This window comes from Hylobates moloch, unplaced genomic scaffold (genome assembly GCF_009828535.3).
Source record: "Hylobates moloch isolate HMO894 unplaced genomic scaffold, HMol_V3 SCAFFOLD_10, whole genome shotgun sequence".
Classification (NCBI taxonomy): Eukaryota; Metazoa; Chordata; class Mammalia; order Primates; family Hylobatidae; genus Hylobates; species Hylobates moloch.
In genome coordinates, this window is record NW_026652285.1 from 23116655 (window position 1) to 23130768 (window position 14114).

At 44.4% G+C, this 14114-nt stretch overlaps 1 protein-coding gene across 2 annotated transcripts in view; it reads right to left on the reverse strand.

The window, feature by feature from the left end:
* The window catches only part of MED1 (mediator complex subunit 1), a 46640-nt gene extending 32930 nt beyond the window's left edge, over positions 1-13710 (reverse strand). The window contains exons 1-5 of one of the 2 annotated variants that reach the window (XM_032163453.2): positions 13595-13710; positions 9361-9439; positions 6308-6362; positions 6071-6203; positions 4952-4980 (exon numbers count right to left, since the gene is read on the reverse strand). In XM_032163453.2, the coding sequence (XP_032019344.1) occupies positions 4952-4980; positions 6071-6203; positions 6308-6362; positions 9361-9439; positions 13595-13681 (383 nt within the window). In that variant the 5' untranslated portion in view covers positions 13682-13710. Of the gene's footprint in view, positions 1-4951; positions 4981-6070; positions 6204-6307; positions 6363-9360; positions 9440-13594 lie in introns of those variants that run through there. The other variant, XM_058445526.1, reaches the window with a different exon arrangement.
* Between the last annotated feature and the right edge of the window lie 404 nt (positions 13711-14114).

The following is a 14114-nucleotide window of genomic DNA, read 5'->3' on the forward strand; positions in this document are numbered from 1 at the left end:
TCCTGGCTAACACGGTGAAACCCCGTCTCTACTAAAAATACAAAAAAAGGCCAGGCGCAGTGGCTCAAGCTTGTAATCCCAGCACTTTGGGAGGCCGAGGTGGGCGAATCACGAGGTCAGGAGATCGAGACCACGGTGAAACCCCGTCTCTACTAAAAATACAAAAAATTAGCCGGGCACGGTGGCGGGCGCCTGTAGTCCCAGCTACTCGGAGGCTGAGGCAGGAGAATGGCGTGAACCCGGGAGGCGGAGCTTGCAGTGAGCCGAGATCACGCCACTGCACTCCAGCCTGGGCGACAGAGCAAGACTCTGTCTCAAAAAAAGAAAATAAATTGGGAAGACACAACACTTGTGGGTATATAGCAACATGAGAGCAAAGATGAGAGGGAAAACAAATACTGGGACAGAGATGGAGACCCAGAGAAAAGGTAGTGGGTACTCTCGAGGCAAACGACCCATTAGAAAATATTGCTATGATCAGATATACCCTAGAAAAAATAAACTACTACCATGACCTCTGGCTTTCTAGGACCCAATATTCAGGCTTCGATTGTCGGACAAATGGGCTTTTGTGGATAGGTTTAGGAATCCAATACATCTCCACAATTCAACTCTTGATATCTTTTTTCAAACTTGAAAAAAAAGCTCTCTGGAAAGCTAACTGCCATGACAATGTCAGACACTTGAGCAGACATTCGGTGAGCATTTACTAAGCACTTATAGTCAACAGTGCTATTAAGACAGTAAAAAGAAACGAGTAGCAGCAAAATATATTCTTTACCTTAATATTACCATCTATACTAAATGGTAGTATCAGGTAAAAGTCAACATTATTTCTTTTTTTCTCTTTTGCTTTTATGAGACAGAGTCTCACTCTGTCGTCCAGGCTGGAGTCCCATGGCAATGGCGCGATCTCAGCTCACTACAACTTCCGCCTCCTGAGTTCACGTGATTCTCCAGCCTCAGCCTCCTGTGTAGCTGGAATTACAGATGAGCACCACTACACCCGGCTAATTTTTTGTATTTTTAGTACACATAAGGATTCACTCATGCCCGGATACTACAAAAATTAGCCGGGCATAATGGCAGGTACCTGTAATCCCAGCTACTCAGGAGGCTAAGGCAGGAAAATCGCTTGAACCCGGGAAGGGGAGGTTGCAGTGAGCCTAGATTGTGCCACTGTACTCCAGCCTGGGCAACAGAGTGAGACACCATCTCAAAAAAAAAGGCCGGGCGCAGTGGCTCATGCCTGTAATCTCAGCACTTTGGGAGGCCGAGGCGGGCAGATCACGAGGTCAGGAGATCGAGACCATCTTGGCTAACACAATGAAACCCCATCTCTACTAAAAATACAAAAAGTATCCGGGCGTGGTGGCGGGCGCCTGTAGTCCCAGCTACTTGGGAGGCTGAGGCAGGAAAATGGCGTGAACCCGGGAGGCAGAGCTTGCAGTGAGCAGAGATCACACCACTGCACTCCAGCCTGGGTGACAGAGCGAGACTCCATCTCAAAAAAAAAAAAAAAAAAAAAGAAAAAAGAAAAAACGCTTTTACACACACACACACACACAACTTATTTCCTCAATGTGAACACTCTAAGATATCCTCATGTGGTGCCTGAGAACTTCGCTATGCTCAAAACAAAGTGTATGTAATAACTTCCTTAAATTCCCCAAAAGTCTTAATTCTGAGTTTAAATTTAAGTACAGAAATTTCCACACAATTAAAAGTGAAAAAATCCACTATCTGCTAAAAGCAACTATCTTCAAGCCTAGCACTTTTACTGTAACACACATATACCTTCTAAATGAAACAATTTTTCCCAAAATCAAAGCAAAAAAGTTATTTTCATGGTATTATACTCAATTATCAAGCCTTCTCTGATTCAATGATTACCTTCTATTTATTTTGTTCTACACGTAATTCTTCATTTTTTTTTTTTTTGAGACAGTCTCGCTCCATCACTCAGGCTGGAATGCAGTGATGTGATCCCAGCTCACTGCAACCTCCACCTCCCAGGCTCAAGCCATCTTCTGCCTCAGCCTCCCGAGTAGCTGGGATTACACATGTGAACCACTACGCTCAGCCACTTTTTTTTTTTTTTTTTTTTTTTGAGACAGAGTTTTGTTCTTGTTGCCCGGGCTGGACTGTAATGGCACGATCTTGGCTCACCACAACCTCTGCCTCCCGGGTTCAAGCGATTGTCCTGCCTCAGCCTCCCAAGTAGCTGGGATTACAAGCATGTGCCACCACGCACAGCTAATTTTGTATTTTTAGTAGAGACAGGGTTTCTCCGTGTTGGTCAGGCTAGTCTCGAACTCCCGACTTCAGGTGATCTGCCTGCCTCGGCCTCCCAAAGTGCTGGGATTACAGGCATGAGCCATCATGCCCGGCCTCACATTCAGCTAATTTTTGTATTTTTTGTAGAGACGGGGTTTCACCAGGCTAGGTAGGCTGGTCTTGAACTCCTGGCCTCAAGTGATCTGCCCACTTTGACCTCCCAAATTGTTGGGATTATAGGCATGAGCCACGGCCCCCAGCTATATGGAATTCCTAAACCTAGATCAGCAATTCCCAACCAGGGGTGATTTTGCGCCCCAGGGGACATGGTTGTAACAACTAAGGAGATATTACTGGCAACTAATGAAGAGGCCAGGGATGCTATTAAACATAATAGAATGCACCAGGCCACCCAGGAGCAAAGAATTTTCCAATCCAAATTGTCATTAGGACCAAGTTTAAGAGACCCTGGGATATCTTTCTGTTGGGAATCTGAGGCAAAATAAGAAAAAAAAATTAAAACTTAAAGAAACAGGGGCGGGCGCAGTGGCTCACGCCTATAATCCCAGCACTTTGGGAGGCCGAGGCGGGTGGATCACGAGGTCAGGAGATCGAGACCATCCTGGTTAACACAGTGAAACCCCATCTCTACTAAAAATACAAAAAATTAGCCAGGCATGGTGGCGGGCGCCTATAGTCCCAGCTACTCAGGAGGCTGAGGCAAGAGAATGGTGTGAACCCAGGAGGCGGAGCTTGCAGTGAGCCGAGACCGCCACTGCACTCCAGCCTGGGCGACAGTGTGAGACTCCATCTCAAAAAATAATAATAATAATTAAATAAAAATAGGCTGGGTGCAGTGGCTCACGCCCGTAATCCCAGCACTTTGGGAGGCCGAGGTGGGCGGATCACCTGAGGTCAGGAGTTCGAGATCAGCCTGGGCAACATGGTGAAACCCTGTCTTTACTGAAAATACAAAATTAGTGGGGCATGGTGGCACATGCCTGTAATCCCAGCTACTCGGGAGGCTGAGGCAGAATCGCTTGAATCTGTGAGGCAGAGGATGTGGTGAGCCAAGATCACGCCATTGCACTCCAGCCTGGGCAACAAGAGTAAATCTCCATCTCACCAAAAAATAAAAACAAAAAATAAAAATAAAAAAACAAAAAAGGGGCCAGGTGCTCAGTGAGCCGAGACCGCACCATTATACTCCAGACTGGGTAACAAGAACAAAACTCTGTCTTAAAAAAAAAAAAAGAAAAAAGAAAAGAAAAGGGCCCAGCATGGTGGCTCTCACAACTGTAATTTCAGCACTTTGGGAGATGTGAGGTCAGGAGTTCGAGATCAGCCTGGCCAACATGGCGAAACCTCGTCTCTATTTTTTTTTTTTTTTCTGAGATGGAGTCTCGCTCTGTCACCCAGGCTGGAGTGCAGTGGCATGATCTCGGCTCACTGCAACCTCTGCCTCCCAGGTTCAAGCAATTTTCTGCCTCAGCCTCCCAAGTAGCTGGGATTACAGGTACTCACCACCACGCCTGGCTAATTTTTTTCCTTTTTTTTTTTTTTTTGAGATGGCATCTCACTGTGTCGCCCAGGCTGGAGTGCAGTGGCGAGATCTCGGCTCACTGCAAGCTCCGCCTCCCGGGTTCATGCCAGTCTCCTGCCTCAGCCTCCCAAGTAGCTGGGACCACAGACGCCTGCCACCACACCCAGTTAATTTTTTGTATTTTCTTTTTGTTAGTAGAGATGGGGTTTCACTGTGTTAGCCAGGATGGTCTCGATCTCCTGACCTCATGATCCACCTGCCTCAGCCTCCCAAAGTACTGGGATTACAGGTGTCAGCCTAAATTTTATATTTTTTTTTTTTCTTTTTTTTTGAGACAGAGTCTCGCTGTCGCCCCGGCTGGAGTGCAGTGGCGCGATCTCGGCTCACTGCAGTCTCCGCCCCCTGGGGTTCACGCCATTCTCCTGCCTCAGCCTCCCGAGTAGCTGGGACTACAGGCGCCCGCCATCTCGCCCGGCTAATTTTTTGTATTTTTAGTAGAGACAGGGTTTCACTGTGTTAGCCAGGATGGTCTCGATCTCTTGACCTTGTGATCCGCCCGCCTCGGCCTCCCAAAGTGCTGGGATTACAGGCGTGAGCCACCGCGCCCGGCAATTTTATATTTTTAATAGAGATGGGGTTTCACCATCTTGGCCAGGCTGGTCTTGAACTCCTGACCTCGTGGATCCACCTGCTTCAGCCTCTCAAAGTGCTGGGATTACAGGCGTGAGCCACCGCACCCAGCCACCTAGTCTCTACTAAAAATACAAAAATTAGCCGGGCATGGTGGCACACACATGCAGTCCCAGCCGCTCCGGAGGCTGAGGCAGGAAAATCACTTGAACCCAGGAGGCAGAGGTTGCAGTGAGCTGAGATCACGCCACTGCACTCCAGCCTGAGCAATAGAGCAAGACTCCATCTCAAAACAAAAACAAAAACAAAAAAACCCTGGGATAGAGTAGGGTGAAAAGCTATGCTATGTCAATTCAGGATGTGATTAAGTATAGACTCTTAAAAATCTTTGCCCAAGAAAATAAACTTGTTCCTGAGGAGAATAACTTCTGACCAGTCTTAAAACCCAGCTGTAAAGAATAGCACCGTCAATATCAAGGAATATAAATCGTATTTGCTCACCTTAGCTGCTGTACAAGCTCCGGACAGCTCTGAAATCAAAGAAATTATGTTAAAACACTGAAACTACTTTAGCAACTTTGAAGATATCAAAAGCCTTTCTCTTTTTCTATAGCACATGTTTTACAACAAAACCATTAAAACTACAGATGGTCCTCATATTAAAATATTAAAAAGTATCTTCTTCCTACTTGGTGAACCATAGGGTGAGAAATTTAAAGTCAAAGCATATGAAATAGTTTTTAAAGGAATCAACTTTCAGTAGCTTGTTTAAAACATTAGGAACTCTAATGCCATACATGGAATTCATATCAAATTGTCTGGTTACACAGATTTTATATTCATCTCTATTACATAATTTTTCAGATCATCTGTTCTTGATTATAATCTCTTTGAGGGTAGGAACCCCGAGTCATTTATTTCTGTATCCCCAGCACCTATTGTTCAATTGCGGCTCATGTTTGTTGATATGAAATGAAAAGGGTTCCTGCCGGTGCAGTGGCTCACGCCTGTAATCCCAACACTTTGGGAGGCTGAGGCAGGTGGATCACTTGAGGTCAGGAGCTGGAGACCAGCCTGGCCAACATAGAGAAATCCCATCTCCACTAAAAATACAAAAATTAGCCAGGCATGTTGGCACACACCTGTAATCCCAGCTACTTGGGAGACTGAGGCAGGAGAATCGCTTGAATCCAGGAAGCAGAGATTACAGTGAGCCAAGATCATGCCACTGCACTCCAGGCGACAGAATGAGACTCTGCCTCGAAAAGAAAAGAAAAGAAAAGAGAAGAGAAGAAAAAAGAAAAGAAAAGAAAAGGAAAAGCAAAGAAAAGAGAAAGGAAAGAAAGGAAAGAAAAGAAAGAAAGAAAAGAAAGGAAAGAGAAAGGGAAAAGGGTTCCTATGGTGTTTCCACTTGTCAAAGCCTTTGGATGATGTCAGAGATGGGACCCATGTTTTCTAAATCCCATTCTATAGCTGTTGATTTTGTAGTCCATCACATCATCTCTACAGTGGCTCATGAAAAAACCTAAACGCAAGCTATTTAAACCCCAACAATTAATTTTAAAATGAATGTCCCTAAGTAAACCCCACAGATTCCAGTGAAATATCAACAACACATACCACAGGATTCTCCCCATGGTGAGCCACTTTTACATCACAAAGCTGTCCTGCAGGATCTAACTGCACTTCCACATAGAACATATCTGACGTGATGTAACATTCAGTGCCACTGGCACTGAGATGAGAGCCCAGTCTAGCAGGAACAAATCAAAACAAAAATTAATAGAAGACACATAAATAAAGCCACCCAAAGTTAACGCTAAGTTAAACATTTCTGCCTACAGAAAGACTACTTACCCATTCTGTCTTGCTATGGACTCCAAACGATCAGTCATTGCTGGTAAAGATGTTACTATAAAAGGATGAAAAAAGTAAGTCAAAAGAATGCTCCAAATGACTTAAATGATATTCTTTGAAGACAGAAAGATTCATCCTTCCAAAACCATAAACATATTCAGTAGTTCAAATGCTTGTAATTTGCATAAAGTTCATTGATAAAGGTTAGCTGTGGCCTATGCAGTACTAAAGGTCAAAAAAAAAGATCTATTTGAAAAGTTACTGAACCTTTCTCCTCTCCTGTTTTCATTACTCCTTATGTGGGACAAACTGCCTTTAACTTAAGACACATTTATCTGCTAATGATAGAATAAGGAAGATTAACATTAAAACTAACATAAAAAAACCTCGACATTAACAACACCATTAATCACAACAGTCAAAAGGTTAAAACAATCCAAGTGTCCACTAGCAGATGAATGGATAAATGAAATATATATACATAAAGAGGAGTACTTTTCAACCTTAAAAAAGAAAGAAATTCTAACAAATGCTTCAAAATAGATGAACCTTGAAGACATTACGTTAAGTGAAATAAGCCAGTCACAAAAGGACAAATATTATATGATTCCACTTATATCAGGTATACAGAGTAGTCAAATTCATAAAGACAGGAAGCAGAATGGTGGCTGCCAGAGACTGGGGAAAGGCGGGAATGGGACATTACAGAATGTAAGCTTGGGAAGATGAGTGAAGTTTTACAGATGGACAGTGGTGATGATTATACAATAATATAAATGTACTTAATGCTACTGAGCTATACACTTAGAAACAGAGAAAATGGTAAATTTTATGTTACCTATATTTTACCACAATTAAAACAGAAAAAAAGTACTGGTGCGGTGGCTGACGCCTGTAATCCTAGCACTTTCGGAGGCCGAGGCGGGTGGATCACAAGGTCAGGGGTTCGAGACCAGCCTGACCAACATGGTGAAATCCTGTCTCTAATAAAAATGCAAAAGTTAGCCGGGCATGGTGGTGCACGCCTATAATCACAGCTTCTCGGGAGGCTGAGGCAAGAGAATGGCCTCAACCCAGGGCAGGGGGCGGTGGTTGCAGTGAGCAGAGATCGTGCCACTGCACTCCAGCCTGGGTGACAGAGCAACACTCTGTCTCAAAGAAAAAAAAAAAAGAAAAGAAAAAAAGGTAAAGAAGATAATACTCAGCTGAGACCGGGCAAAGTGGCTCACGCCTGTAATCCCAACACTTTGGGAGGCCAAGGCAGGCAGATCACCTGAGGTCAGGAGTCCAAGACCACCCTGGCCAACATGGCAAAACCCCATCTCTACTAAAAATCCAAAAATTGCCGGGCGCTGTGGCTCAAGCCTGTAATCCCAGCACTTTGGGAGGCCAAGGCAGGTGGATCACAAGGTCAGGAGATCGAGACTATCCTGGCTAACACGGTGAAAACCCGTCTCTACTAAAAATACAAAAAATTAGCCGGGCGTGGTGGTGGGCGCCTGTAGTCCCAGCTGCTCGGGAGGCTGAGGCAGAAGAATCACTTGAATCCAGGAAACAGAGGTTGCAGTGAGCAGAGATCACGCCACTGCACTCCAGCCTGGACAACAGGGTGAGACACTGTCTCCAGAAAAAAAAAAAAAAACCTCAGCTGAATTAGGTTCATTTCTGGTGGATCAAAGTAAAATCTGTTTTTACTTTCATTATTCCCCAAAAATAGAATTAGTCATTATAAGCATGAATAATCAAGCTCATGAGTTATACTTTACATTTGCTTTCCTGGAAATTTGCTCCATAAACACCATAAAAATCTTTTTAAAAGAGTTAAAATGTCCATCTTCTGGATTGGCATGGTAGCTCACGCCTGTAATCCCAGCAATTTGGGAGGCCGAGGCGGGTGGATCAGGAGGTCAGGAGATGGATACCATCCTGGCTAACACGGTGAAACCCCATCTCTACTAAAAATACAAAACATTAGCCAGGCGTGGTGGGACGCACCTGTAGTCCCAGCTGCTTGGGAGGCTGAGCCAGGAGAATCGCTTGAACCCGGGAGGCGGAGGTTGCAGTGAGCCAAGATTGTGCCACTGCACTCCAGCCTAGGTGACAGAGTGAGACTCCGTCTCAAAAAAAAAAAAAAATCGTCGTGAGGTGCAGTGGCTCACGCCTGTGATCCCAGCACTTTGGGAGGCCAAGGCGGGTGGATCACCTGAGGTCGAGAGATCGAGACCAGCCTGACCAACATAGAAAACCCTGTCTCTACTAAAAATACAAAATTAGCCAGGCGTGGTGGCACGTGCCTGTAATCCCAGCTACTTGGGAGGCTGAGGCAGGAGAATCACCTGAACCCAGGAGGCAGAGGTTGTGGTTAGCCGAGATTCCACCACTGCACTCCAGCCAGGGCAACAAGAGCGAAACTCCGTCTCAAAAAAAAAAAAAAAAAAAAAAGTCCATCTTCTTTTCGAGCTTAATCAGAAATAAACATGAAGGAAAAAAAAAAACTTTTCCCAAGCATTTTTTTTTTTTTTTTTGAGACAAGTCTTGCCCTGTCGCCCAGGCTGGAGTGCAATGGCGTGATTTTGGCTCACTGCAACCTCAGCCTCCCCACGTCACACTGTTCTCCTGCCTCAGCCTCCCGAGAAGCTGGGATTATAGGTGCCCACCACCACACCCAGCTAATTTTTGTATTTTTAGTACAGACAGGGTTTCACCATGTTGGCCAAGCTGGTCTCAAACTCCTGACCTTGTGATCCGCCCACCTCAGCCTCCCAAAGTGCTGGGATTACAGGAGTGAGCCACCGCACCCAGCCTCCCCAGGTATCTTATATTACCCTTCATCATTTATCTTTTAAATCTCTATCAGCCTCCAAAACAGGATCAAAAATAAGTGTTTCAAACTTTAGCAAAAAGCTCATTCCAACTCCATAAATGAATGCAAGAGCAATATCTAATATATAAAGTTGACCACCTCAATTTTTTACTTCTAGTTTAAGTATAAAATGGTCCTTCTTGAACTGGGGGTTTTGTGAAATCAGCATATTTCAAAAGTGTTCACAAACCTTTGAGAGCCTTCTGCAGTGTCTCCAAACAGCTGACCAAATGTTGATGCCCTCCAGAACTCATCACAACCCTCTTCTCCTGTATCAAGTGGGAAAACATTAGAGGTGAAAATTAACCAGGCCAACAGTGTTTTAGGTAAACATACACATTATCCTAGTAGTAATATTGCAGGCAGTCTATAGACTCAACATAGTCTACAGACTTTGTAGACTATATAGAGTAACACTGGTCTACAAGTGTTACTCTGTCCATCTATCCAAAGGAAGAAAAATCCATATATATGAGTGTAGAAAAAGGTATTCCTCAGCCAGGCACATGGCTTGTGCCTGTAATTCTAGCACACTGAGAGGCCAAAGCTGAATAATCACTTGAGTCCAGGAGTTCGAGACCAGCCAAGGCAAGATAGAGAGCTCCTGTTTCTATTTAGTCAAAAACTAAAAAAGAAAACGTTGTATTTCCACATCTAAAACAAGAAAACCTTTACAGAAATATTAGGAAGAATCAAAATGTAATACATGAGATCTGCCTCCTGTGGAAGTGACGATATGCTAAGATATAAACAGTTAAATAAGATGGCTCAGGAGATTTGGTAGTGTACAAATTTAACAAGATGATTTGCATGTAATCTGAGAAACACAATCAAATTTTAAGAAAATGAGATTGACTCTAAAAAACAGAACATATAGGCTGGGCATGGTGGCTCACGCCTGTAATCCCAGCACTTTCGGAGGTCAAGGCGGGCGGATCATGAGGTCAAGAGATTGAGACCATCCTGGCCAAAATGGTGAAACCCCGTCTCTACTAAAAATACAAAAATTATCTGGGTGTGATGGTGCACGCCTATAGTCCCAGCTACTCAGCAGGCTGAGGCAGGAGAGTCGCTTGAACCCAGGAGGCAGAGGTTGCAGTGAGCTGAGATCACACCACTGCACTCCAGCCTGGTGACAGAGCGAGACTCTGTCTCAAAAAAAAAAAGAAAAAGAAAAGAAACAGAACATGTAGTCCAGAAAAGGGACTTACTTCCAAAGAACAAAAAACTTAGCCTAGCTTGAGGCCGGGTGCGGTGGCTCACGCCTGTAATCCCAGCACTTTGTGAGGCCAAGGCAGGCAGATCATGAGGTCAGGAGTTCGAGACCAGCCTGGCCAACATAGTGAAACCCCATCTCTACTAAAAATACAAAAATTAGCCAGGTGTGGTGGTACGCGCCTGTAGTCCCAGCTACTCAGGAGGCTGAGGCAGGAGAATCGCTTGAACCGGGGATGCAGAGGTTGCAGTGAGCCAAGATCACGCCATTGCATTCCAACCTTGGTGGCAGAGTGAGACTCCATCTCAAACAAAACAAAACAAACAAACAAACAAACAAAACTTAGCCTAGTTTTCCTAACCCTATCCAGTGAAGAAGTTTCTCTCTGAAAAACATTCCAGTCCCTAAAAACGTGAAGTTTTCTGGTATAAGGATAGTTTTCCAGGCTTTTCCGTGTTGCAAATAAATCTATCTCACTGCTCTAATTCTCCCTTACAAAACAAAGTAATTTATTAATAATCTGAAATCTCTTGATTCTTGACAGGAGAAGAGGTGCACTGGTCAATGAATACCAGTATTATGAAAACTGGAAAACTAAACGTTTTGTCATAAATTAATAAATAAGCATATAGTAAGTCAGTTGTTGAAAACTCTTTTTTTTTTTTGAGATGGAGTCTTGCTCCGATGCCCAGACTGGAGTGCAGTAGTGTGATCGCCGCTCACTGCAACCTCCACCTCCTGGGTTCAAGCGGTTCTCCTGTCTCAGCCTCCCGAGTAGCTGGGACTACAGGCGCCTACCACTACGCCCGGCTAATTTTGTCTTTTTAGTAGAGACAGGATTTCACCTTGTTGGTCAGGCTGGTCTCGAACTCTTGACCTCAGGTGATCGACCCAACTCAGCCTCCCAAAGTGCTGGGATTACAGGTGTGAACCACTGCGCCCAGCCATGAAAACTCTATAAAACCTTGATGTACCAATAAAATTAGGTTTCTGAATCTGCAAAACTGAGAAGTAGACAAGGAAAGTCATGGTGACCAAACCAAGATAGTGGTACCCAAAGAGACGGTCTTATTGGCCACCTGGAATCCTTCTATCTCACAATGTCTCTCTAATGACAGTATCATTTACAGAACATATTTCAAGCTAGAATTTGGTTGCCTTAAGGAATAAAAATGACAACCTGGGCCAGGCACAGGGGCTCACACCCGTAATCACAGCACTTTGGGAGGCTGAGCCAGGTGGATCACAAGGTCAGGAGTTCAAGACCAGCCTGGCTAATATGGTGAAACCCCATCTCTACTAAAAATACAAAAATTAGCCAGGCATAGTGGCGGGTGCCTGTAATACCAGCTACTCAGGAGTCTGGGGCAGAAGAATTGCTTGAACCCAGAAGGCGGAGGATGCAGTGAGCTGAGATCCCGCCACTGCACTCCAGCCTGGGCGATAGACAGAGATTCCGTCTTTAAAAAAAAAAAAAAAATGAATCTGCCAGGCACGGTGGCTCACACTGTAATCATAACACTTTGGGAGGCCAAAGTGGGTGGATCACTTGAGCCCATGAGTTTGAGACCAGCCTGGGCCACATAGTAAAAACCTATTTCTGGCTGAGCGCGGTGGCTACACCTGTAATCCCAGCACTTTGAGAGGCCGAGACGGGTGGATCACGAGGTCAGGAGATCGAGACCATCCTGGCTAACACGGTGAAACCCCGTCTCTACTAAAAATACAAAAAATTAGCCAGGCATAGTGGCAGGAGCCTGTAGTCCCAGCTACTCGGGAGGCTGAGGCAGGAGAATAGCATGAACCCGGGAGGCAGAGCTTACAGTGAGCCGAGATCGCACCACTGCACTCCAGCCTGGGTGACAGAGCGAGACTCCATCTCAAAAAAAAAAAAAAAAGATTTCTACAAAAAATATAAAAAACTAGCTGGGCAGCCGGGCATAGTGGCTCATGCCTGTAATCCCAGCACTTTGGGAGGCAGATCACGAGGTCAGGAGATGGAGACCATCCTGACCAACATGGTGAAACCCCATCTCTACTAAAATACAAAAAATTAGCTGGGCGTGGTGGCGTGCGCCTGTAGTCCCAGCTTCTCGGGAGGTTGAGGCAGGTGAATCACTTGAACCCGTGAAGCGGAGGTTGCAGTGAGCCGAGATCGCACCATTGCACTCCAGCCTGGCCACAGAGTGAGACTCCATCTCAAAAAAAAAAAAAAAAAAAAAAAAAACTAGCCAGACGTGGTTACATGCACCTGTTGTTCCAGATACTAGGAGGCTGAAGTGGGAGAACCACCTGAGCCTGGGAAGTCGAAGCTACAGTGAGCCATGATCATGCCACTGCACTTGAGACTGGATGACAAAGTAAGACCTGGCCTCAAAAAAAAGAATGAATCAAAAACTCTACTAGTACAGGCTGGGCATACCTAATCTGAAAATCAAAAATCTGAAATGCTCCAAAATCCAAAACCTTTTTAGCATTCACAATGATGCCACCAAGGATTTCACACCTGACCTCACATAACAGGGTCATGGTCAAAATGCAGTCAAAACAGCTGGGAGCAGTGACTCACGCCTGTAATCCCAGCACTTTGGGAGGCCAAGGCAGGTGGATCACCTGAGGTCAGGAGTTCAAGACCAGCCTGACCAACAGGGAGAAACCCCGTTTCTACGGCATGGTGGCGCATGCCTGTAATCCCAGCTATTCGGGAGGCTGAGGCAGAAGAATCACTTGAACCTGGGAGACAGAGGTTGCAGTGAGCCGAGATCGGGCTATTATACTCCAGCCTGGGCAACAAGAGTGAAACTCCGTCTCAAAAAAAAAAAAAAAAACTTAGTTTCACACACAAAAGTATTAAATATATTATTAAATATATTGTCTAAAATTACCTTCAGGCTGTATCTATAATTGTTTATGAAACATAAATAAATTCTGTGTTTAGACTTGGGTCCCATCCCCAAGATATCTCATTATATATTTGCGAATATTCCAAAATCCAAAACAATCCAAAATCTAAAACACTTCTGGTCGCAAGCACTTCAGATAAGGGATATTCAACCTGCAGTATAGATACAATAGACTCCTAAAGTTAAAACCACCATGTATTCAGATGTTTTATGAAGATAGTATGAACACATCTACGTGGGGAGCTTAGCATATTAAGAATAATTATCTAAGCAAAACACTTTACGCACTTCAACACAATCCTTACCATGACTTGACGCACAAGCTTAATGGTTTCACTCCAGGGTCTATTTTGGTTAAATTTTGCATGGAGCCGTTCCAGGAGAGAACTCATCTTACTCAGCTTTTCTGACTCTACGATTTAAATCAGAAAACGTTATCAGTAACTGTTCTATCAAGACCATCCACAGTTTTCCTTGCAAAATAAATTCCCACACTTCATCTCAGTAAGAATTCAGTTAAAATATTTTCCAAAATCATTTTACTTCAAAACATCCAAAGAAGACATTTTTAATGGCAAGATGACACACAAATTATGGGTCTGATGTAAGGAATACCATACAGCTGGACTGTTTTCTATCTAAACTTTTTTTTTTTTTTTTTTAAGACTAAGTTTCACTCTTGATGCCCAAGCTGGAGTGCAATGGCATGATCTCAGCTCACTGCAACCTCCTCCTTCTCCCAGGTTCAAGCGGTACTCCTGCCTCAGCCTCCCAAGTAGCTGGGATTACAGGCATGCACCACCACGCCAGGCTAATTTTGTATTT